General features: G+C 42.8%; 1 protein-coding gene and 1 non-coding gene across 3 annotated transcripts in view; both read left to right on the forward strand.

The window, feature by feature from the left end:
- Positions 1 to 25,517, forward strand: part of LOC100080600 (cytochrome c oxidase assembly protein COX19) — a 28,057-nt gene extending 2,540 nt beyond the window's left edge. Inside the window, exons 2-4 of one of the 2 annotated variants that reach the window (XM_007666519.3) lie at positions 4,072 to 4,183; positions 6,408 to 6,541; positions 25,030 to 25,517. In XM_007666519.3, coding sequence (XP_007664709.1) covers positions 4,072 to 4,183; positions 6,408 to 6,492 — 197 coding nt within the window. In that variant the 3' untranslated portion in view covers positions 6,493 to 6,541; positions 25,030 to 25,517. Of the gene's footprint in view, positions 1 to 4,071; positions 4,184 to 6,407; positions 7,413 to 25,029 lie in introns of those variants that run through there. The other variant, XM_007666518.3, reaches the window with a different exon arrangement.
- Positions 14,849 to 14,986, forward strand: LOC114809425. Its single transcript, XR_003757210.1, has one exon. It is a non-coding gene; the product is annotated as a small nucleolar RNA SNORA7 (small nucleolar RNA).

The following is a 25,517-nucleotide window of genomic DNA, read 5'->3' on the forward strand; positions in this document are numbered from 1 at the left end:
TTTCAGAGATTTTTGTGTGTGTGTGTGTGTGTGTGTGTGGACTTGGCAGAAATGGGGCCCTCTTTGCAAGAGGGCTTGGTAGGCAGATGATGCTTCTTCTCCTTTGGGTCTCCCAATTCTTCCTTACCTGACCCCAAACAGCAGAATCATCCTCACACGTCTCCGGGGAACTGCAGAAGGAACATTCACCAGCTCTTCAGTCCCTTCGCAAACCTCAACCTTCCTTTAAGGTTGAATCCTTGTTGAGTCTCTGCTTTCTCCCCTGCTGAGGAGGGGCTTAGCAAAGACCACATTAAGGTGCTGGGCCCTGCCAGTTTGGCCTGACCCCATTGTCAATAATAATAATGTTGGTATTTGTTAAGCGCTTACTATGTGCCGAGCACTGTTCTAAGCGCTGGGGTAGATGCAGGGTAATCAGGTTGTCCCGCGTGAAGCTCACCGTTAATCCCCATTTTACAGATGAGGTAACTGAGGCCCAGAGAAGTGAAGTGACTTGCCCACAGTCACACAGCTGACAAGTGGCAGAGCTGGGAGTCGAACTCATGACCTCTGACTCCGAAGCCCAGGCTCTTTCCACTGAGCCACGCTGCTTCCCAAGGACACCTTTGCACAGTCGTTAGGGATCAGATGTTTCCAAATCGTGATTTTTGTTTTTAAGCACATCCATCTTCCTTCCCTATCACATTTTTGCCTCTTGCCCATTCTCCATGTACAAAATCCTGACCAAAATCCATAGGTATAAGGAAGCCTGAAGTATTTGGGTTTAAAAAGTTTGAAGTGAGAATTTTGCTTCAGGGAGTTTTCCACCCTGGTCCTCCAAACCACTGAGCAGAATTGTCATTTTTATGAACTGTTCCTTGGGTCTTTTACCAGATTCCGTTCTGAAAGTCTGATGTTTTGAGGAATTTAACAGGATAGAAGGTTTCAGAGAAAAGATGGAAGGGGCATATTGCTTTCCAAATTGGGTGAATTGTATGTCAGGCTAGTCCAATAATAATTATAATAATAGTGATGGTATTTGTTAAGTGCTTACCGTGTGCCAAGCACTGGGATAGATAGAAGGTAAAGCAGGTTGTCCCACGTGGGGCTCACAGTCTTAATCCCCATTTTACAGTTGAGGTAAAAGACACAGAGAAGTGAAGTGACTTACCCAAAGTCGCACAGCTGGTAAGTGGCAGAGCCGGATTTAGAACCCATGACCTCTGACTCCCAAGCCCATGCTCTTTCCACTAAGCCACGCTGCTTCTGGGACAACTGCAACAGAAAGGTAATCAGTGGTATTTACTGAGTGCTTACTGTGGGCAAAACACTGTAGTAAGCTCTTGGGAGAGGACAGTTTGCTGTAGGGTTCGTAGATATGATTCTTTTCCTCAGTGAAATTACTATCTAGTGAGACAAATAGTAAAATTTACAGATAGGGGAAGCATCAGAGTTTAAGACTAATACCTAGGGGTTGTGGGATGGGGTGACTATCAGAAGCGCTCAAAAGGTTCAGACCCAAATGTATAGGCCACTCGGTGCAAAGGGTAATAGGATGTGGTGATGGAGTTGGTCATTTTGGGGAGACACTCTCCCGTGGCTAATTTTCGCATCCAGGGACAGAATGAACGACAAGACCCTGGTTGGGGAAATCAGTCAGGAGGACACCGTCCTTCACTCTGCCTCTGGAGGTGAGTGAACGAGGTGGGTGATAGGGTTCTAGCAAATCACGGGTGAATGGAACTCAACTCCCATTCGATGGGTTGTTCAAGCCACTGGGCATTATAATATCAAATGGCTAGCCATAAGAACATGGTTCATTATATATCTTCAAAATAATTTGTGGGACAACCTTCTCTAGACTGTAAGTTCATGGGCAGGGAACATGTTTACCAACTCTGTTATTTTGTACTCTCCCAACCACTTAGTACAGTGCTCCTCAAGCAGTGCTCAATAAAGATGATTGATTGTAAGCTCCTTGTGGTCAGGAAATGTGACTGCCAACTCTATGGTATTATACTCTTTCAAGTGCTTAATACAGTGCTGTGCATACAGTAAACACCCAGTAAATAACAGAATTGAGAAATTCTGGTAGAATCATGAAAGGGCTCTTTCCTTAGCAGCAGCATAGCCTAGTGGAATGACCAGTCCTGAGAGTCAGAGAACTGATTTCTCATTCTGATTTTGCCACTTAATAATAATGTTGGTATTTGTTAAGCGCTTACTATATGCAAAGCGCTGGAGGGGATACCAGGTGTTCAGGTTGTCCCACGTGGGGCTCACAGTCTTAACCCCCTTTTACAGATGAGGTAACTGAGGCACAGAGAAGTGACTTGCCCACAGTCGCACAACTGACAAGTGGCAGAGCTGGGATTCGAACCCATGACCCCTGACTCCGAAGCCCAGGCTCTTTCCACTTGTCTTCTGTATGACCTTGGGGAAGTCACTGAACTTCTCTGTGCCTCAGTTACTTCATCGGTAAAATGGAGATGAAGACTGAGTCCCATGTGGGACAGGAACTGTGTCTAACCTGATTATCTTGTATTTCCCCCTCCCCCCAGCACTCAGTACAGTGCCTGGCATGTAGTGGGCACTTAACAAATACCATTAAAAATATTATTTTCTTCCAATCTTGCCCAGGTTATTTAAAATAGGAATAATAATAATAATTGGGGTATTTGTTAAGCACTTACTATGTGCCAGGCACTGTACTAAGCACTGGAGGGGACACAGGCAAATTGGACACAGTCCCTGTCACATGTGGGGCTTATAGGCTTGATCCCCATTTTACAGATGAGGTAACTGAGGCACAGAGAAGTTAAGTGACTGGCCCAAGGTCACATAGCAGTCAAGTGGCAGAGCCAGGATTAGAACCCTTACCTTCTGACTCCCAGGCCCAGGCTTTATCCACTAAACCATGCTGCTTCTGAAAGAATGAACATGTTGGTTTCAATGCTGTATATGAAACAGCAGTGTATATAGATTGTAAAATAGAGATACACGTAACTGTGTTGTGACTGGGTTGTTCTCCCACCCTGTGTAGGAAAGAATGCTGAAATACTTTTTAGTTCTATGTAGGTGCAGCAGGGACATTTAAAAACAATGGTTTGGAAGGAATTAACCCTTCAAAATAAAGGGGGAAAGCCTCACAATTTGGACCTGGAAAGATCCATTTTTAGACTCTGGGATCTAGTTGATGTTGATGTTTTTCCTGAGTGAGTTGGGATTAGATTTAAATAGGCACCCATCCAGCTAAAGTAGTTTTACAAATATATTTTTAAAAGTTAACGGGCCACAATTTATTTTTTAATCCGGCCCACCTTCCAAGAGGTTTATGGATAGTAAAATAATAGAATGCTATTTTGGCATTCATTCATACTCACCCAGAATAATTGGCAGTTTGGCATTCTGGAGTAGTCGGGGAAAATTTGAATAAAGTAGTATGATAGCCGTTCTTTTTTAAGAGCATATTTTTCAAATTTCCTTCAAAATTATAGATTACCAAAAATAGAGGCACAGATACTTCTTGAATCCTTACACAGATCATTGACAGTGTTGATTTAAAAAAATAATAATTCAGGGCTATTATATTAAACCCTTTTTTGGAGAAATAATGTATTGAACAGAGATCCTTGTGCAGGATATTTGCTAATGGCACCTAGGTTACCCTTTTTAGTCTGATGTGACATTCTCTTTAAGTGGACCCATTTAAGGGTTCTGGTCAAAAAACTTGAACCTTTCATGGTAAACGTGTTATGTAAGTAAAACAATAAATGTCACAAAAATTACTATTTGATAATATTTTCATGAGTCTGCCTGAGAAATTAAATGTTGGATGCCTGCTGTAAAATCTAAAACACATGAAGCTGTCTCTGACTTGAATTATTTTTAGTTTATGGAAAAAAGGCATAGTGAAGTTTGAGCAGCTGACTTTGGTTGGGATTTTTGAGATTCAAATAGAGCAGTGTGTTTTAACAGAAGAGTACCCTTTTCTTCAAGGAAAAGTCTTGTTTTATAGTTTAGCCAATGTTACAATGTCAAGTGGATTAAAAAAAATGCAACCAAATATTTTGTTTTATTTTTCCATTTTAGGTGAATGTAAGATTTTCAAAGAGAAATTCATGAACTGCCTTCGTGCTAATCATTTTGAAAGTGCTTTGTGCAGAAATGAGTCAAAGGAATACCTAGAATGCAGAATGGAGAAGTAAGTACACATCAGTTATTAACATTTACACATATGCATTTGACTCCTGTGAATTAGCTGGAATGAATCTAGTTCAGGCTTGTGTTTCACCTGTTTGTTCCATAGTTGCAGAATTGTTTGCCCAGGCAATTGAGGATGATCAAATTAAATTCTATTAAAGGGTGTGTAACAATCTTGTGTTCATTTTCTTGAATGATAAGTTTATATGGTGCGATATTCCTTTGGAATGTTTTCTTTACAGACTTGGGCAGTACTGTTGACTTGTCATTCAGGTTGCAAAATTGCACTTAATAAAAAGTGCTGACAACACAGAAAGATTTGAAAACCGAGTGTAATTTCTATGTGTGTCATTTTAAGACCTTAAAAATACATTTTCTAGTGTCTTGATCTGCCGCGAGACAGGACTCTGGTATGTTAAAGTGAAGACAATAGCCTACGTAAAATGAGATGAAAGATGAGAGATTGTTCTTGCCTTGATCAAAATACATTGGATCATGCTTTAAGAAAAACACCAAAGAAATACTTCTTGAACTAAAACTGATCGTTAGAGATTTTACTTGAAAAGGAGCTGTTTTTAAGCTCTCGTCAGTGGCGAAGTATGTAGTTAATAATTATGCAGGCGTTTTAAAAGCCAATTCGTCCTGCATTGCACACACCCCTAACTTAGGTCCTTGTAACAGAATTTGAGCCCATCATAGCTCCTTAGGTAATTTAGGCTTTAGGCTTCATTGTCTCTGTTTATGACAAGTGGACATAAACCAATCCATTCCCAGACCTAAGAAATTTCCTTTAGTGCCAAGATATTATGTTTCTTTTCATGCCAGACTTGGGTGTCTAGTGAAAGTTTCAAAACATCAATTACAGGTTTTTTTTGAGATTGTGACGCAGCGGTGGAAGTGACCCAAAAATGTTTTTATACTTTATTTTTTAATAGACTTTTGTCCTTAAAGAGAAAAAGGATGCTAAACAGGTTTAGAAGCATTAAGTAGTAGGCTAATGACTAAATGCAAAACACTACTTAAATTTTCCAGCTATTTTTTAGTTTGTGTATTTGTTTAGGATCACATATTTAAATTATTATTATTTCTTTTTGTGTCATTATATACTCTCACCTTTGGATAGCTGGATTCAGGATAGGTGTGTTTTCATTTCTGTCCTTGAAAGATACTTTGTTTGTGGGAGGACTGCAGAGCCACCAGCAAAGTTCGGTCTGCATCTTCATTTTCTTAGTCTTTTTTTTTCTTTTCTTGCCTCTGAGAGAGGGGACTAGCCTTGCCCAGGACTGCATTGCTCCAATTCCCCTTGAGACTTTCCTCTCTGCTTTTTCTTGCACCAGAGACTGTCCCTGGAAACTGCAACTACTGCAGTCTCTGAATAAAGACCCTGCCAAGCTGGCAAGCTTTTGTAGCTTCCCTACCTGGCTTTATCTTTTTTTTTCTTGTTTTCTTTTTTTTAGGGGGGGCACTGCTCTTTTTCAACCTTACGCTGTTTGTTGTTAAACCACACTTCATCCAAGTTGGCCGAGAACCATTGCTAAACCTAGTTTGTGTCAGAGCAGGGTCCGTGGCTTTAAGGGAGAGCAGAGAATTTCAGCGGAGGCATCTAACTTTCCAAGGGGCTCCACTTAACCTTAACTTCAGCTTCTCAGGTTATAGTTGATACCGCCTTGTGCTTGGAAATCCCTTTCATGATGGAAAGAACTCTAAACTATCTGGTATTTTAATTCAGCTGGTTTTGAATTAGGCCTTGCCTAATGTGAGAGGTGTGTTTGACTGAAACTTAAACCAATTTTCAGTCAAACATACCTCGCACATTGGGTCAACTATTTTCTTGGGACTTCTGCGAAAGGAGGCTCATGCCCTTTTCCCGTCTATCTGATGAACCAGTTGCTGTTCATATCAGGTAAATCTGAATTGCAGAACAAGTTCTGCAAGACCTTTTCCCATCTGATAAAGTGCTCCAGACTCATCCAGGAATCCCATGGATTCTGGAGGAAGCCTGAGTCCCAGTTCCAGGAATGGCTTGTAAATTCTCCTGAACTGTTAGCACCCTGAAACTTAGATAGTCAGGAGCGGGTGGAAAGTGGAGCAGGTTAGTTGACTTCAATAAAGCACTGTGATTTGGGGCCTTTTCAAGATCAGTGTCTTTCTGAATTACACATATATGAACAGATGCGGTATTCTGTGTGTGACTTTTTTTCACCTTTTATTTTTTGTTTGTTTAGGCAGCTAATGGCTCATGAATCACTGGAAAAGCTGGGATTTAGAGATCTAATAAATGAAAAATCAGAAGCAAAAAATAATTCATAACTAAAAGAAGACAGTTTCATCATGCCGTGTCTTACAAGAATACTCTGTGGTAGGGCATTGTGTACATGGTTTGGTCTCTCTGATTCTTTAATGTGATTCTTTGTTTCTAGAATCGCCTGTAAGTTTCAGGAGGGAAAGTGAACTAATACCTCTCAAAGTGGTACTAAATTATCTTCAGGGATGAACGTTTTTTGTTTTGTTTTAAGAAACTTGGGTATTTATTTTAATCACTTTTTTTAAAAAATTGGCCAGAATTAAGACCACAATAATTGCACATTGTTAATTCCATTTTATAGATGTAGAGCCTATTTAAGGTGTATTTAGGGAAAGGGAAATAAATGACCTTTCAAGCTACCAAGTAATAAACTATTTGGGGGCACTAACTTTCCACCTTATGACCAAAAACAACTTTTATTGTCTCTCATTTTACATCCAAACCATATTTTATTTGTCTTAGGTTATTGTCAGGATTAGGCTTGCATCAGTATGCTTGATGCCAGAGGAATGCCATTGTTTATAAATAGATGTCTTTGACCCCCTTTGGAAGTTAAATATTTTTCTGGTAAATATTTAAAATCTATTAAAGACTATTAGGATTGAGCCTATTTTTTGGCCAAATAGAATCATAAATGAAGTTTTTTTCCAACAAAACCTCTTTATGCATAGCCAGAAGTCCACATCCTAGCACCTCTTCTCTTAAAAAATACAGGTTACAAATCAGGTAAATATCTCAATTTACAGTGGTATATCCACCTCCTGCACAATATATTTGTCTTCTCAACTGTACCAGGTGATAGCTGGGCAGTATTATCCTAATAAAAATTTCAGTTTATTTTTTTGTCTGCATTTCATTAACAAAGTTAGTGTTCAGTACCTCATATTTTTCAACTTTTTGAAAAATAAATAACAGTTTGAAAATACCAAAAACGCTGTTTGAAAATGTTTACCTGTATGTCTAGTTGGCCCAAAGAAGTTGCCTTTTAGGTACCCATTTCACATGTTGATGTTCTGCAGAAATCTAGGCAAACTTTGATAGTTTTTTACTTATAGCTCTTCCATTGAAGCAACATTTTACCGTAGCCTTATGCAGACTTTTCATCATGCCTAATAGATACACTCTATCATCTGCTAGTTGCTTGGGATAATACCCGTGAAACGCAAGAATATTGTATCTTGTTTTTAATAATAGAACTGTAAAGTAACTGGATACTAGTGGATAGAACACAGGCCTGGGGGGGCAGAACGACACGCGTTCTAATCATGACTCTGCTACTTGTCTGCTGTGTGACCTTGAGCAAGTCACTTCACTTCTCTGTGCCTCAGTTACCTCATCTGTAAAATGGGGATTAAGATTGTGAATCCGATGTGACACAGGGACTGCATCCAACCTGATTTGCCTGTACCCACCCCCGTACCTAGTACAGTGTCTGGCACTTAGTAACCACTTAACAGATACCACAATTATTATTATCACTGCTTTGTGACCATGCTATATTTTGTGATTTGTTGCTAGCCACAAGTTCGCATTGTACCTTAACATGCTACTATTTAATTCCTGAGCTACTGTTAGTTCAGTCCCTAACCAGAATGAACCCTAGAAAATATTCTGCTAAACTCCTTTTAGATAGGTGGGAAAAGTTCAAAACCTACATTCTAGTGTGATGAAAAGCTTCACTTTTTCTTTCCATGGCAATTCTCTCCATCATTCTTTCTGTTGAATAAGTATTTTTTTTCCCTGAAATGAAAGATAGCATACTAAAAAAGGGAGATACCATTTAAACAGGGCGTTAAAGAGGCATGAGAGAAGAGAGTATAGACAAAAAGATAGTAATTCACTCTAGCATTTGTATTTACTGAGAGCTTACTATATGCAGAGCATTGTACCTAAGTGCTTGGGAGAGTAAAATATAACAGAGTTGGTAGAAGTGTTCCCTGCCCACAAGCAGCCTACGGTCAAGAGGACTGCTTTAAAATTTTGATCTTTTTCAGAATGTTGAACAACTTAGCCAAAATTACCTTTTCAACTCTCTTGACCCAAACATTTGCTAAGTGTGCTGGTAAGTTGTACAGAGACTCTCTTCCAGTTCCCATTCAAATTGCAAGAATGATTTTTACAGTTGATCATAACTTACAAATATGGTCATCTATTGCATGTATGTTATGCTATACCAAAAACAGTTAAAAAAAAAAAAAGTGGATTACTAAGTATTTTTTCCGAGTCTTTTTATGTGGAAAACAAGAGCCCCCAAATCCTTATTTTTGGTGTAAAGGGAGGGGGGCTGAGTGCCTGGGAGTAATCAATAAAGTAGAAGACAAAAGTCCCTGCCCTCAAGGAATTTACGATCAAATTCTGCCTAAATTGGTGAAAGATCTGATTTCTAGACTATTTAAAACCCACATTTATTGCCAGGAAACAAGACTTGATAGAAAGTGAAGCAGTTCCACAACAAAATTCCGTAGTCCCTTCTTTCCTGTCACTTCCCAACCACTTCCATCTCCCTCCTTTTCTTCTCCCAATTTGGGGAAATCCAAAATCTGGAAAATGTGGGTAGGAAGCAGTAAAATAGAAATATGAAATCTAGTTCCAGGAGCTTGGATTTTAGGAATGAGCCTGTTGCCACTTACTCATTTCAGGCATGCCATATCAGAAAGAGATTCCTTTCACCGTGGAGGAAGGAATCAAGAGCCAAACAGACTCAAAGACCTTTTTTCTTTTCAGCCACTTAGTGCCAATCAGAATTGAAGCAAAGTCTATTTGCCTTCCTCTCATTTTATGTATTGTAAAATTATATCCTTTACTGTCATTAATGTGTTTCTGGCAGAGGAAGCAAAAGTTTTATTATTGCATCTCTAAACTGGGAGCTGATCATGGGCAAGAATTGTGTCTGATGTACGGTCATTCATTCATTCATTTGTATTTATTATGGAGAAGCGGTGTGGCTCAGTGGAAAGAGCCCGGGCTTAGGAGTAAGAGGTCATGGGTTGGTTCTAATCCCGGCTCCACTGCTTGTCAGCTGTGTGACTTTGGACAAATCACTTCATTTCTCTGTGCCTCAGTTACCTCATCTATAAAATGGGGATGAAGACTGTGAGCCCCATGTGGGACAACCTGATTACCTTGTTTCCCCCCAGCGTTTAGAACAGTGCTTGGCACAGAGTAAGCGCTTAACAAATGCCATCATTATTATTATTACTACTGTGTGCAGAGCACTGTAATAAACACTTGGGAAAGTACAATACAACAATACAGTCCCTGCCCACAATGAGTTCACAGTCTAGAGGGACTAAGCACTTCCAAATGCTTAGTACAGGGCTTTGCACACAGTAAGTGTCCAATAAATACGATTGGATGAATGAATCAGACAAATAATTTTATGTGAAATCACTGTAAAAGAGACATCATAATACAGTGAATAATGTGATTAATCTCCACATTCATCAAGAGTGAATAATGTGATTAATCTCCAGAGTCTTCTGCCAAATAAAACCAAGTTTCCCAGATCTCTGGTCCCTGAGTATTATAAAGTGACTAGAAGTGACTTGAAAAATATAAAAGTGTTATGCAGAGAAAGGAATAATCCAAGCACAGTTATTAATGAATTTTCTGTTGGTGTATATTAGTTTTGATCCCTACACATCACAGCTTCAGAGAAACATATTCAACAGCCTAATTTCACTAGGGAAACGTACAACAGATATAGACTTCCCCCTTTAGCATTGAATAGACGTAGTGAATAAGATGTATGAAGCTCTAACAAATACCCAATTGCCAAGTTTTCTGGTAGGAAGCAATAGATTAGCACATGTTAAATCAGAGTAAGTTTCTTCTCTGACAGGAAAGGGACCTTTGGAGACTTCCAGTTGTCCATGACCCAGCCCGCTTCAGAAAGACTCTTTTGCTCAAGAACTGAGCCAAATGGATCCACTAATGTCTTAGGAACACAAACTGAGCTGGACAACCCCCAACTGGTGCAGAGCCAGGGTTCAAATCGGGAAGATTCCCCTAGGACTTCGGATCCAGTACCTTTTATGGATGGCGAGGAGAGAAGGGGGCTGGGAAATGTGTTCTCAGAGAGCAGGAAGTGAGAAGCAGCTGGAACTTTTTGCCTTTCCACTATATTGTAAGTGTCTCCATTACTAAGTCTCTGCTGCTCCTGCTTTGACCATGGGGAGAGGTTTGTCGTTATTTAGCTTTGGCATCTTCATTAACCACACATTGTTGTGGACCCATCTCCACAGCTGCAGAGCCTTTCTGACTTCCTGAAAAATAAACGGTCTCAAAACCCAAAGTGACTAAGACAATAACGGACCCAGATCACACACCAGCTAGCTTTTGCAAAACAGCCTGGGGCTCCTATAAATAAAGTCTCCTTCCTTTAATAACAAACTGCAAGAAAAGGGCGAGTGCACCCGGTGTAGACATACCCTAAAAGTCCTGAGTAAAACTTGGAAGGCAAGAGTAGGCTGCTACTCTAGTTAGCTCTTCTGGAAATGGAATGAATCAGTGGTATTTATTTATGCAAGGATGAGTTTTGTAAAACAGGCTTTGAGTACAACAAACAGCCAGAGTTTAGATTAGGTGGGATCTCCTAGGAGCTTGGCCTTGGTTCCTTCATGTGAAACCTGCTTTGGGAGGGTAGAGGAGGGAAGGAGTGAGGGGATTCAGGGTCCTTTTATTTCACCATTAGCTGCGTAGATACATTTGCAGAAGGCAATGTGACACCAGCATCTCGCCTATTTCCAACTCAGTAGTAGAAGGTAGTCAGATGTGGGAGGCAATATGGCTTAGTGGATAGAGCAGAGGATTGGGAGTCTTGGAAACGAGTTCTCATCGTGGCTCCAACACTTGTCTGCTGTGTGGCCCTGAATGGTTCACTTCTCTGTGCTTCAGTACCCTCAGCTGCGAAATGGAATTAAATACCTGTTCTCCCCCCACTTAGACTGTGAGCCCCATGTGAGACAGGGGGTTATGTCCAATCAGATGATCTGTGGAACGTGTCTGCTAATTACCCTATTTATTTTGTTAATGAGATGTACATCCCCTTGATTCTATTTATTGCTATTGTTTTAATGAGATGTACATCCCCTTGATTCTATTTATTGCTATTGTTTTTGTCTGTCTCCCCCGTTTAGACGGTGAGCCCGTCAATGGGCAGGGACCATCTCTATCTGTTGCCGATTTGTACATTCCAAGCGCTTAGTACAGTGCTCTGCACATAGTAAGCGCTCAGTAAATGCTACTGAATGAATGAATGAATGCTAATTCTGTTATATTTGGACTCTCCCGAGTGCTTAGTACTCCGTACAAAGTAAGCGCTCAATAAATGATTGATTTGTTTCTACCCTAGCACTCAGCGTAGCATTTGTCACAGAACACATAATAAATGGCATTAGCAAGTATTATAACTGATTGGCAATATTTTTCCAGGAGGTTTGATAGTCCAGCCATTTGAAGTTCTTTTCCCACCCCACCCTCCTTAATCTTCAGGAATTGAAAATGATTTAGATGGGTTCATCCAGAAATGTTATAGTAAAGCACCACCTAGTGGATGACTGACAGCACCTCTTAGCCAGCTAGTCATTTTTTGAGGTCAGATATGGTTTGCCGTTGGCCGTTCCAAATATTTTCCTTTTTACTCATCGGTAGTGCATTTAGTATAGAAGAGAGCCTGGAAGCAAATTAACCCCTGTCATCTTTCTTACAAAACTCTACATCCAAGTTGTCTACAACCGCTGTCTCTAGTTCCTCTCCTTCAATTCTCTCCCTGACAATTCTCTCCACCCCCTTCACGCCACAGAAACTGCCCTCTCAAAAGTCACAGACTATCTCCTTGCCAAATCTAATGGCCTCTACTCCATCCTAAACCTCCTCAGACTCTCAGCCTCCGTCAATACTTTCGACCACCCCCTTCTCCTGGAAATATGATCCAACCTTGGCTTTACTGACACTGTCCTCTCCTGGTTCTCTTCCAATCTCGCTAGCCGCTCCTTCTCAGTCTCTTTCATGTACTCCTTCTCTGCCTCCCACACCCTAAATGTGGGAATCCCTCAAGGCTCAGTTCTGGGTCCCCTTCAATTCTCCTTCTACACCCACTCCCTTGGAGAACGCATTCACTTCCGTGCCTTCATCTACCATGCAGTTGATTCCCAAATCTAAACCTCCAGCCCTGATTGCTCTCCTCTGCAGTCTCTCATTTCCTCCCACCTTTAGGACACCTCAAACTTAACATATCTAAAATGGAACTCTTTTACATTCCCACCCAAAACCTGTCCTCTCCACCTAAACGGCTATCTTACTGGTACAGGCTCTCATAATATCTCAGCTGGATTATTGTGTCAGCCTTCTCTCTGATCTCCCTCCTGTCTCTCCCCACTCCAGTCTATTCTTCATTCCGCTGCCCAGCTCATCTTCCTGCAGAAACGCTCTGGGAATGTCACTCCCCTTCTTAAAAACCTCCAGTGGTTGTCTATTGACCTCCGCACGAAACAAAAACTTCTCACTGTAGGCTTCAAGGCTCTCCATCACCTTGCCCCCTCCTACTTCTCCTCCTCTCTTTCTACTGCCCACCCCATAGGCTCCGCTCCTCTGCTGCTCACCTCCTCACCGTCCCCCCTTCTCACCTATCCCGCCGTCGACCCCTGGCCCATGTCCTCCCGCCGTCCTGGAATACCCTCCTTCCTCACCTCCGCTAAACTATCTTCCCCTCTTCAAAGCCCTACTGAGAGCTCACCTCCTCCAAGAGGCCTTCCCAGACTGAGCTTCCCCTTTTCCCTCTGTTCCCTCTGCTGCCTCTCTGCCCCCCACCCCTTTCCCTCTGCTCCTCCCCCTCTCCCTTTCCCTCCCCTCAGCACTGTGCTCATCTGCTCATTTGTATATATTTTTATTACCCTATTTATTTTGTTAATGAGATGTACATCCCCTTGATTCTATTTATTGCTATTGTTTTTATCTGTCTGTCTCCCCCGATTAGACTGTAAGCCCGTCAATGGGCAGGGATTGTCTCTATCTGTTGCTGAATTTTACATTCCAAGCACTTAGTACAGTGCTCTGCACATAGTAAGTGCTCAATAAATACTATTGAATGAATATCCTCCCCCAACTTTCCCATCACTGTAGACAGCACCAGCATCCTCCCTGTTTCCCAAGCCTCCAACCTTGGTATTATCCTCAACTCATCTCTCTTCTTCAACCCACTACTCAGTGTCACCAAATCTTGTCAGTTCAATCTTAACAACATAGCTAAAATCTGCCCTTTCATCTCCAAACTGCTGTCCATGTTAATCCAAGCAGTTATCCTATTCCACCTTGACTACTGCATCAGCCTTCTTGCTGACCTCCCTGCCTCCTGTCTCTCCCCATTCCAGTACTTCATTCTGCTGCCCAGATCATTTTTCTACAAAAATGTTCAGTCCACTACTCAAGGACCTCCAGCAGTTGCCCCTTCACTGCTGAAAACAGAAACTACTCACCATATGCTTTAAAGCCCTCAATCACCTTGCCCCCTCCTACCTCATCTGGATATTCTCCTACTACAACCCAGCCCGCACATTTCGCTTCTCTAATGCCAAAATATTCCTGTACCTCGTTGTCGTTCTCATCTATCTTGCAGATGACCTCGCACCTCCGTCCTGCCTCTGACCCGGAATGCCCTCCCTCTTCATATTTAATAATTATAATGTTGGTATTTGTTAAGTGCTTACTATGTGCAGAGCACTGTTCTAAGCGCTGGGGAAGACACAGGGGAATCAGGTTGTCCCACGTGGGGCTCACAGTCTTAATCCCCATTTTACAGATGAGGTAACTGAGGCACAGGGAAGTGACTTGCCCACAGTCACACAGCTGACAAGTGGCAGAGCTGGGATTCGAACTCATGACCCCTGACTCCAAAGCCCGTGCTCTTTCCACTGAGCCACGCTGCTTCTCAGCAGATATTTGCAGACGATCATTCACCCCACCTTCAAAGCCTTATTGAAAGCACACCACCTCCGTGAGAGCTTCCCCGTATAGGCCCTAGGCCCTCGTTACCTCTTCTCCCATTCTCTTCCGCGTCACCCTTGTTCTGGATTTGTACCCTTTATTCACCCCTCCCTCAGCCCCATGGCACCTATGTACAGTCCATAATTTATTAATATTAATGTCTGCCTCCCCCTCTAGACTGCAAACTCACTGTGGTCAGGGAACGTGTCTATTGACTCTGTTATATTCTGCTCTCCCAAGCACTTAGTACAATGCTCCATACACAGGAAGCACTCAGTAAATTGACTGATGGGAAACTCCAGCCTGTGGTAAATGTAATCATCCTTAGGTATGGAGACAATGAGAGCGGGGGAATATTGTCCTGTTAGAATTCATTGTCCCCTCTCAGGGTCACACCTGGAGAGTTTCCAGCACTCTACCAGTCTTGACTACAGGAGGGAGAGTCAAGCAGAGTCCTACCCATTCCATTCCTAGCTTGGCCAGTGGCTAGCAAGTGGACGGCAATCTTATACAAGTCAAAACTCACCTGTGCTGAGCAGTAGTGGCATGGGAGAGAGTCGAGGGCGGAGACTCGTTTGCTGCGCGGAAGGAGGCAGAGGTAAGCCACTTCCATATTTTTACCAGGAAAACTCTGTGGATACACTACAAGAACGATTTCAGATGGAGGTGCGGCGTTCTGGGAGAGCTGTGTCCATGGCATCGCTATGAGTCGGAGATGACTCGACAGCATAAGGCAAGACAAGAATTCGTTGTAAATTTCTTGGAGGTAGTATTTATTGTAACTACCTAAGAAGACTTAAGTCATTCAGTTTTAGCTCACCTCCTGTATTTAGATATACTCCTTCTGTGAAGTTGGCAAGTTTTTAAATCTAGAATTTGCTTCCCAAAATATCTAATGCTTTTTAGCTTACCAACATTTTAGCATTCATTCCTTAGGAATACAACCACTTTCCCTCAGTAGAGGTTCTCATCTTGTCATTAATGTATATTGAGCATGTACAATGTATTAGCATTTATATAGAACATTGGTGTGAATTTGGGGTTCTGCCCCACCATCTGAAAAACTTCTGATGGTACCCAATGACGATTCCACATTGCGGGCTGGGGGTGGGGAGGGGAAGGGAGATTAGTAGCCAAGGGAGCTGCATAGCAGCAGGGAAGTGAGGATGTGAAAAAGAGACTGTTACCTAGCCTCTCCTTTGGCCTCTCCTGGAAATCCAGGAGCAACTTCCACAGTGGCTACCACAGTCTCTGCTCTACTGGCCCTTCCAGGGCTGTTTCCTGAGGGCTTCTCACACAGCCAGAGTAGCATGTTTCTGACCACATTGGCAACCTCTGATTTATCACCTGAACAAAGGCAACAACAACAATTGCAGTGAAGGCTGGGTGAGTGTTCTGTGTGTAGATGTACAATGTTAGCCCCACCTGGGACAACCTGATAATCTTGTATCTCCCCTAGCACTTAGAACAGTGCTTGGCACATAGTAAGTGCTTAGCACCATTATTATTATTACCATACTCCCCATCTTTAAAGTCTTATTGAAGGCACATCTCCAAGAAGCCTTTCCCAACCAGGCCCTCATTTATTCTCCCATTCCTTTCTGTGTCGCCCTTTCACTTGGATCTGCTCCCTTTATTCACCCCTTCCTCAACCCCACACAATTTATGTACCTACCTGTAATTTATATTAATGTCTGTTCCCCTCCCTTAGACTGTAAATTCATGTGGGCAGGGAACATGTCCACCAACTCTGTTATATTGTACTCTCCCAAAAGCTTAATACGGTACTCTGCATACATTAAGCACTCGGTAAATACCTATGATTGATTATGTTGTGGCTTTAAATCAATCAGTGGTATTTATCAATTGTCTACTATGTGCAGAACACTGTACTAGATGCTTGGTAGAGTACGGTACAATAGAGTTGGCAGATACATTTCCTGTGATTTAAAAATATGTACATAAGTGTTGTGGGGTTGAGGGTGGGCAAATAAAAAATGTCCAAAGGTCATAGAGACAGGCGCTTAGATGACACAGTAGGGAAGGGAGCCGAGGAAGGCCTCTCGGAGGAAATTTGACCTCAATAATGTTTTGAAGGTGGGGAGAGTGGTGGTCTGGCATATTTGAGGGGAAGGGAAGTCCGGGCTACGACGAGGATGTGGGAAAGTGGTTGGCGGTGTGATGGAAGAGATCGGGGCAAAGTGAATATGCTGCCGCTAAGGAGCGACGTGTGAGGGCTGGGCTGTGTAGGAGGTTAATGAGGTGAGGAAGGAGGGGTTGAGCTGACTGAGTGCTTTATAGCCCATGGGAAGAAGTTTCTGTTTGCTGCCCAGGTGGATGGTCAACCACTGGAGGTTCTTGACGGGGCAACATGGACTGAAAGTTTTTTTAGAAAAATGATCCATGCAGCAGAGTGAATATGGATTGGAGAGGGAAATGTCACGAGGTTGGGAAGTCAGGAAGGAGGCAGATGGAGTAGTCAAGACAGGATAGGATGGGTGCTTGAATCAAAATGATAGCAGTTAGGATGGAGAGGAAAAGGAGGATTTTAGCAATGAAGTGAAGATAGAACTGACAGGATTTGATCACAGATTGAATATGTGGGTGGAATGAGAGAGGGAAGTCGAGGACAACTCCAAGGTTATGGGCTTGTGAGATAGGGAGGATAGTGGTATTGTCTAAGGTGGTGGGAAAGAAAGACAGGGTTTGGATAGGAAGATGAGGAGCTCTGCTTGGACATGAATATGTGTATGTTACCTCCTTCCCCCCACCCGCCCAAGTCTCTGCCCCCACATCCTACTTTATGTCCCTTGGATAGAGTCAGTTTGACACAACCTGACCACCGACCTCTAGGAGTTTACATCCCAAGGCCTGGTTGCGGTCAACCAACACCTGAGCAGGCTAAACTGGTCAAAAAAATCCCAAAGACTTGTGATCTCAATGTTAGGGCTTTCAAAATCTAAGCAGGGAAAACCTGAAAAATTTTGTCTATGGGCCTAATTCTTCTCCCTCACAGACTTTCAAGCCAGGAAGGAGAAGCAGCATGAGAAGCAGCATGGCCTAGTGGATAGACCACGGGCCTGGGAGTCAGAAGGACCTGGGTTCTAATTCTGGCTCTGCCACATTTGTGTGACCTTTGGCAAGTCACTTCACTTCTCTGGGCCTCAGTTCCCTCATCTGTAAAATGGGGATTGAGACTGTGAGCCCCACTTGGGAGAGGGACTGTGTTCAACCTAATCTGCGTGTATCTACCCCACCACTTAGTACAGTGCCTGGCACATAGGTATGCGCTTAACAAATACCGTAATTATTATTATTGTAGGACTGTTCCTTGTGGAATCAGTGTAAGCGATTCCTCCTTCCCTTTCAAAGAGGAGTCAGACTAGAGGGCAAAGAGGTTATCTGCTATTATACGCACACCTGCAGATCCAGCAGGGTTGGGGGCAGTCTAGGAAAGGCATTAGCATTAAGTGTGGACATGAAGTCTAAGAGTTTAGCTGATTGACTCAGGCTTCTGGGTGGGGTGTATTTGTATTTGCTTAAGTCTAAGGCTAACAACTCCCCCCGCACTCCCTCCACGTACACTCACACACTCTGATTTACCTTTCTCTGTATTACTGGCCTCTTTCCTTGCCAAGCTCCTGTCTTGCCCATTTCAGAAAGCCCTCCCTCCTCCACTGGAAATGAAATCCAAAGTCCCTCTAACCTCAGATTTTAGCTGCAGCTCTAGAGAGATCTGGGGTCATTATGTCCAGCCTGGGGGCTTCTCCCTTGCTGTTAAAGGGGAAAAGCCCATAGAGCTGCTGCCCTGGCTAGAAGGCCAGCTTTTGAGTCAATAGCATAAGACCACTGGGAGACAATGGAGAGTGGAGGAGAGGGCACAGGGTAATATCCTATAATGTCTTCTCTCCTGGAAAGAAAAATGGTTTTGAGTCTCAGAAATCATCTTTTAAGACATGCTTAGTAGCATCCCTCCTGTGCTAGTAATTTGTCTAAATTAAGGAGAAAACCTTCTGGATTGAGGGATTTTCCCAAGTGGACTCTTAAAATGCCTGCCCGATAGCTGTGCATTGGTTTATGGTTGTAACTGGACCCAGCTGGGGTTTTACACCCTGATGCTAAAAGCTGAGGAAGAGTTAAGGCTTTAAATCACCATGGTGCTAACAAACTGAAGAGCCACTGAGATGACAAGAGCCAGGGCTGGCTGGGCTGGGGTTAAAAGCTGTGCTGTATCACATAATAATAATTCATTCATTCAGTCGTATTTATTGAGCGCTTACTGTGTGCAGAACACTGTACTAAGCGCTTGGAAAGTACAATTCGGCAACAGAGACAATCCCTACCCAACAATGGGCTCACAGTCTAGAAGGGGGAGACAGACAACAAAACAAAATAAGTAGACAGGCATCAATACCATCAAAATAGATAAATAGAACCATAGATAAATGTACAACAATAATAAAATAAATAGAGCAATAAATGTGTACAAATATATACAAGTGCTGTGGGGAGGGGAAGGGGCTAGAGCAGAGGGAGGGTGTCGGGGCAATGGGGAGGGGACGAACTAGCCAGTACCCTACATCACCTGGATTAAGACTAGAGTACAGTCACTTGTAGCAAAAATATCGAAATCAAATTTAGGAGGAAAAAGAACTAAATAAAAACTTGTCAAGCTCACCTGGGCTTTGTCACCTCACATAATCACTCTGTATTTTTTAAGACTCTAGGTATGTCCTATGTGCATAACCTTTAGTTTTCATCATTTATGGTTGTGGGTTATAGTTCATATAAGGCATGGCAGTATTCTACTTTGGAGGGGAAATATGCTTTTTTGCAGGCTTATTTATTATGATTTTTTTCTGCATGCTTACATGCCTTTTGGATGCCCTAGGATGCATTGAATGGAAATGGAGGTTACTCTGAATTTGTTCTTCCTAATTTAGTTATGGCACTTGTTAAGTACTTACTATGTGCCAAGCACTGTACTAAGCATTGGGGAAGATACAAGATAACCAGGTTGGACACAATCTCTGTCTGACAGGTGGAGGGAGTGGGGGGTTTATAGTCCAAATAGGAGGGAGACCAGGTGCTGAATCCCCATTTTACAGTTGAGGAAACTGAGCCATAAAGAAGGTATGTGACTTTCCCTAGGTCACACAACAGGCAAATGGAGGAACTGGGATTAGAACCCAGGTTCTCTGATTCCTGACTGGGAGTCATGCTCTTCCCATGTTCTTCCCACTAGGCCCTGTTGCTTCTCTTTTCCAGTCTTCCATAACACTCAATTTGTAGCTAGACTAAGCTCCTTAAGGAGAGAGATTGCATCTACTTACTCTACTGTGCTCTCCCAAGTGCTTAGTATGGTGATCGGCACAGAGCAAGTGCTCAGTAAGTATCATTGATTAATTGATTAGACCAACCCACTGTCTCCCAAGTAAATCACTGGTGATCTGATTTGGGAATGAGATGGGAGACTGAGAATGGGCAAGGACATAAGCCATGAATCCACTCTTCAGTGGGCTCTCATGGCTGTTGAAGTGATCGGAGGCTGGCTGAGCTGCTAATAAGGGGGGGGTTTGGGTCCCACGCACTTGAGAGGAAAGTGGCCAAAACCCTCCGAGAAATGGACGGCACTGATCCTCAGTTGGGGAGAGGCAGAAGAGGAGAGGACAGAGCCAGGGTGGAAGGTGTGGCTTGCCTCTTTCTCTGTGACATTTCCAGACGGCTCGACCTGACAAAAGAAACTATGTTGTGGCTCAGCAGCAGCAAGAAGAAAAAATATTATGCCACAATCCTTATAAGGTGAATGGGAATTCAGGGGCCAGAAAGTGAGTGCAGCATGGCTCAGTGGAAAGAGCATGGGCTTGGGAGTCAGAGGTCATGGGTTTGAATTCCAACTCTGCTACTTGTCAGCTGTGTGACTGTGGGCAAGTCACTTAACTTCTCTGTGCTTCAGTTATCTCATCTGTAAAATGGGGGTTAAGACTGTGAGCCTCATGTGGGACAACCTGATTACCCTGTATCTACCCCAGCGCTTAGAACAGTGCCCTGCACATAGTAATCACTTAACAAATACCAAATTATTATTATTATTATTATCCTGAGCTGAAAGTGCTCCATCTGAAAAAGTAACAGCTTGCAGAGCAGAGAATCATAAATTTGAAAAGATATGGAGGTCATGGCTCACCTGCAGGGGAAATCATGGAAACGCAGTCTTCCTGTCTGCCATTTCTGTCTTTCTTCTCTTAGGCCCTTGAATAATTGATAGTCTACTTCAGAGCTAGAGTGAGGAAGAATGGGACTCTACATATTCTGCACATTTGCGTGTGCAAGTGAATGGTCCAAATCATAGTAATAATGGAGAACAGGATAGTCTGGATAATGAACAACCACAGATAATCCAAGAAATTCACTTTCACCCACAATTTCAACCTCCTCTCCCACAAATCTTTTACCGGAATCGCTGAGTGCTAATAAGCAGTGGACTGGCTCCAAGATGAACAGCAGAAGGGAGGAGGAGGAGGAGGAAGAGCAAAGTGGAATACTCAGCCCATGCATAACCGAAAGCTGGCTGTAGCCTATATGACTCTAATGTGTTCTCATGCACAAGAGGCAGCATGCATACATTAAAGGCTTTTAGCAGCTTTTCAAATGGGGCTTTGTCTCTGTTCTCTTGGAAGGTGTTTTCACTTTTCAGCCTAACAACTTCAGAAAACGGTTAGGAAAACCACCACTTTCTTTGATGGAGAGACCTTCGGGTAATGAAGCAATCAGGTCTGGGGGAGCCGATCCCCTCATTTGGCATTTTCAAATGGAAGGGTTACAGAGACTCCTTTTTAGATTCCAGTTAATATTAAAGTTGGAATTCCCTAAGAGGGCTTTCCTGTTAAATGTTTATTGAGAATATAATTGTTCTCTAGGACTTATTTAATACCCCTGCACTGTACCGCTTGGATCCAGTTATTGTTTGTGTGAATTATTGATAGTCCTCTCCTAGTTTATTATGCTTGGGTGAATTTTTAATATTTCAAAGAGCAATGTTGTGAATATGCTCTGGGGATACATGAGGGATTTCACTTTGTTAATACTTTTCTTTCTATATTTACAGAATTCATTTAGATTGGCTCCTTTAAGGCTCTTTTGAGTGGAACACTTCATTAAAATCTCCATTCTTATGGATAATATTTTCCCTTCTTCTATTTTACATATGCATCAAATTTTCTTGATAGAGGAAGTTTGCTCTTCCCTATTAACAACATGCTATCCTTAAAACTTTTAAAGGGACCTGAGAGATTGTCTTTGGAAATAGATCTCAGGAATAAAGTTTCTTAATGGAGAACCAACAAGGCCCAAGCGTGGCCTAGTGGACAGAGGAACAGGCCTGGGGGTTGGATGGATCTGGGTTCTAATCCTGACTCCACCACTTGTCAGCTGTATGACCTTGGGAAGTCATTTCACTTGTCTGTGCTTCAGTTACCTCATCTGTAAAATGGGGATTAAGCCTGTGAGCCCCATTTGGGGTATACACTGTGTCTAATTTGATTAGCTTGTATGTACCACTGTGCCTGGCACAGAATAAGCACTTACAAGTACCATAAAAAAGCACCCTCAGGAGTGACCTGACTAACCCCTTTAGAAGCACTGATGGCAGTTGAAATCCCTTCAAAGAAAGGAGTGATGAGACTGAACACCCAAGATGGTATTTGAGGGGAGGAGGTGGTGGTTGTGTCAAGTTGGGGTTTTTTTGGTGTCTTTGGCCACCTCTCCAGAGTTCTGCCAAAAGTTCAATTTTCAGAGGTGCAATATGGAATGTTTTGAAAGCTGCAGTGTTTTTAGGTCTGGCTTGGTTACACTGATGTGAAACCACAAGGTTTTTGTGCTTTAAATAATAATAATAACAATAATGATGGTATTTGTTAAGCGCTTACTATGTGCCAGGCACTGTTCTAAGCACTGGAGTAGATACAAGGTAATCAGGTTGTCCCACATGGGGCTCACAGTCTTAATCCCCATTTTACAGATGAGGTAACTGAGGCACAGAAAAGTGAAGTGACTTGCCCAAAGTTACAGAGCTGATAAGTGGCGGAGCCAGGATTAGAACCCATGACCTCTAACTCCCAAGCCTGTGCTCTTTCCACTAAGCCACGCTGCTTCATCAGGGAGCCAAGATCTTAGTCGTTAGTGTAGACTTATGCAACAAAAGCAAAAAAATCTAGCATGAAGTGAGCCCTTCCTTGCATTGTGAAAAGAATGTGACACCATCAAAGAATAATACTAACTGTGGTATTTGTAAAGTGCTTGCTAGGTGCCAAGCACTGCATTAAGCACTGGGATAAGTATAGGAAAATTAGATCAGGCAGAATCTGTGTCCCTCATGAGGCTCATAGTCTAAGCGGGAGGGAGAACAGGTAACTAATTCCCATTTTACAGTTGAGGAAACTGAGGCACTGAGATGTTAAATGAGCTGCCCAAGGTCTTGCAGCATGTAAGTGGTGGAGCTGGAATTAGCACCCAGGGCTTCTGACTCCCAGGCCTGTGCTCTTTCCACTAGGTCACATCGGGAGAAGGAAAAACCCTCAGTGTCAGAGATACACACATACAGAGTAGTTCCCAGATCAGTCTCTCCACTAAGATTTTCTCAGTGAAATATCTAGAAGGGCTGAAGTGCTATTTGCATAGCTTATATGAAAGAATTGAGCGTGTGTCTAACAATCTATGCTAGAGCAGTTTTCAAGTTATAATGGCATGATCATTTCCATGAAAACTGTCTCGATTCTAATCTTTTTTTAATTCCTTCTCACCTGCTCACTACAAGTGACCGAGATAATAATAATAATAATGATAATAATAATTATGGTATTTGTTAAGCCCTTACTATGTGCCAAGCACTGTTCTAAACTCTGAATAGATACAAGGTAATCAGATTGAACAAAGTCCCTGTCCCACATGGGAGGGCTGTGGCAGGAGGTAGGGTGGTCTGGGAAACTCAAAAAGAGCCTTCTTGGACTGTTTCTTTCTTCTATTTATCAGGGAGTGGAGCACTAAAGTTTTCAAAAGCAACTCTAGTCGGACAACAGAGTCTTAAATTTGGTCCAGGAATAAACACCTAACTCTGAACTGGCATTTGCGGCCAGCTTCAACCCTGAGGTAACAAGGCCCATGGACAAGCTCCTGCTGTGCTTCCCTTCACAGCTGTTCTGAAGAGCGCATTGTCCTCTGCTCCTCCAGGAGAAATCAGGCCCAGCTGTGACCCTTGTTTTTTCTTTCACCTGGGCTCAAACTACAAGGCATAGTAGAAAGAGCAGGGGCCTGCAAGTTAGAAGATCATTGGTTGTAATCCCAGCTCTTCCACTTGTCTGCTTTGTGACCTGGGGCAAGTCACTTTACTTTTCTGTGCCTCAGTGACCTCATCTAAAAAATGGAGGTTGAGACTGTGAGCCCCATATGGGACAGGGACTGTGTCCAAACCAATTTGCTTGTATCCACCCCAGTGCTCAGCACAGTGCCTGGCATATAGTTTGTGTTTAACAAATACCAGAATTATTATTAATCATTATTATTATTATTTCATACACCAGAGAAGGTTCTTGGAACAATCTTTTTACTCAGGGGAGGCCACAAAATCCATTTTTTTATGGTACTTGTGAAGCCCTTATTATGTGCCAGGCACTGGACTAAGCATTGGGATGGAAACAGGTTTATCAGACTGGACACAGTTCTTGTCCCACAAAGGGGTCACAGTCTTAATCCACATTTTTCAGATGAGGTAACTGAGGCCCAGAGGAAGTGAAATGACTTGCCCAAGGTCGCACAACAGACAAGTGGCAGAGCCTGAATCGGAACCCAGTCTTCTAACTCCCAGGCCCGTGCTCTGTTCACTAGACCACACAGTTTCTCCTAAGCAGTTGGGTTCATGAGCTCAAACTCATGTCCTGGAGGGGGAGGAGGGGTGAGGAATAAAGAGCTATGAAGGGCAGGAGGACCCCGGGGGAGGAAAAGACTGGCTAGGAGTAGAAGAGGCCCTGGGCTTGAGTCAGCAAAAATGCCTCAGTTAATTAGCGAAAGAGCCGTGGAGTCCTGTCGAAAGGGAAATAGCTGTCTGCTGAAGCAGAATGTGGAGATTGGGGTTGCCAACTCTCAGTGAACATCCTGACTCAGTCAATAAAAGTGTCGGGAAGAGCACTCTACCCTATTTTGGCATCCAGTAGAGCTACTGCATAATGGCCCCTCCAAGGGTTCAGAATTCCCAGATCCCCAAAGCACTTCCTATTTGCCATACACCCATTTTAAATCCCCCCAAAATAGAGGTTTAAGGATATGGTAATGATTTGAGTTAATGTAGTTGTACAATATAAAGAAAGGCCAGGGTATGAAGACTGGCGGGAGAATGATTTTGGTAGTTGAGAATCTGAATCCGATTTTCTAGAGTTTTTTTATGGTTTAACAATTTTGGTCCTGAGCGGAGGGGGGTGGGGAAGCTTCATAACCAAAAATGCCAAAGGTAGGAATTACATGAGCCAAGCGTTTCTTAATCCAAAAGTTTTCTTTTTTTTTTTCAGAAACTGAACTTTGTGGTGTCAAGGATTTCCCTGAAATACCTCCTCCCACACCCATCTAGCTGCTCACATGCAGCCTCTCTGTCCATGCACTTATAGAAATACTCAGCTCAGCCAACCGACTCTTTGTGCTGGAGTGTAACAGCGGGAGCAACTGAAAACAGAACCTACTGCTGCTGCTGCTGCTGCTGCTGTTGTCTGCCCTGCAGGGTCTTCTGAGGTCTTTACCTCAGAGACTACATTTACTGAACATTTACTGTGTGCAAGAGAACTGTACTAAACACTTGGAAGAGTACAAGAGAAAGTATACATGATCCCTGCCCACAAAGAGTTTACAGACTAGAGGGAAGACAGAAGCTTAAAAGCATTACAGGGAGGAAGAAGAAATGGAGAATAAAGATATGCATGTGAGTGCCATGGGTTGTGGTGGGTGGCAATTGAACAGAGGACTGTGAGCATTTAAATACAAAATGGCGAAGAAGCGTTCAGCA

Source organism: Ornithorhynchus anatinus, chromosome 2 (genome assembly GCF_004115215.2).
Source record: "Ornithorhynchus anatinus isolate Pmale09 chromosome 2, mOrnAna1.pri.v4, whole genome shotgun sequence".
Lineage (NCBI taxonomy): Eukaryota > Metazoa > Chordata > Mammalia > Monotremata > Ornithorhynchidae > Ornithorhynchus > Ornithorhynchus anatinus.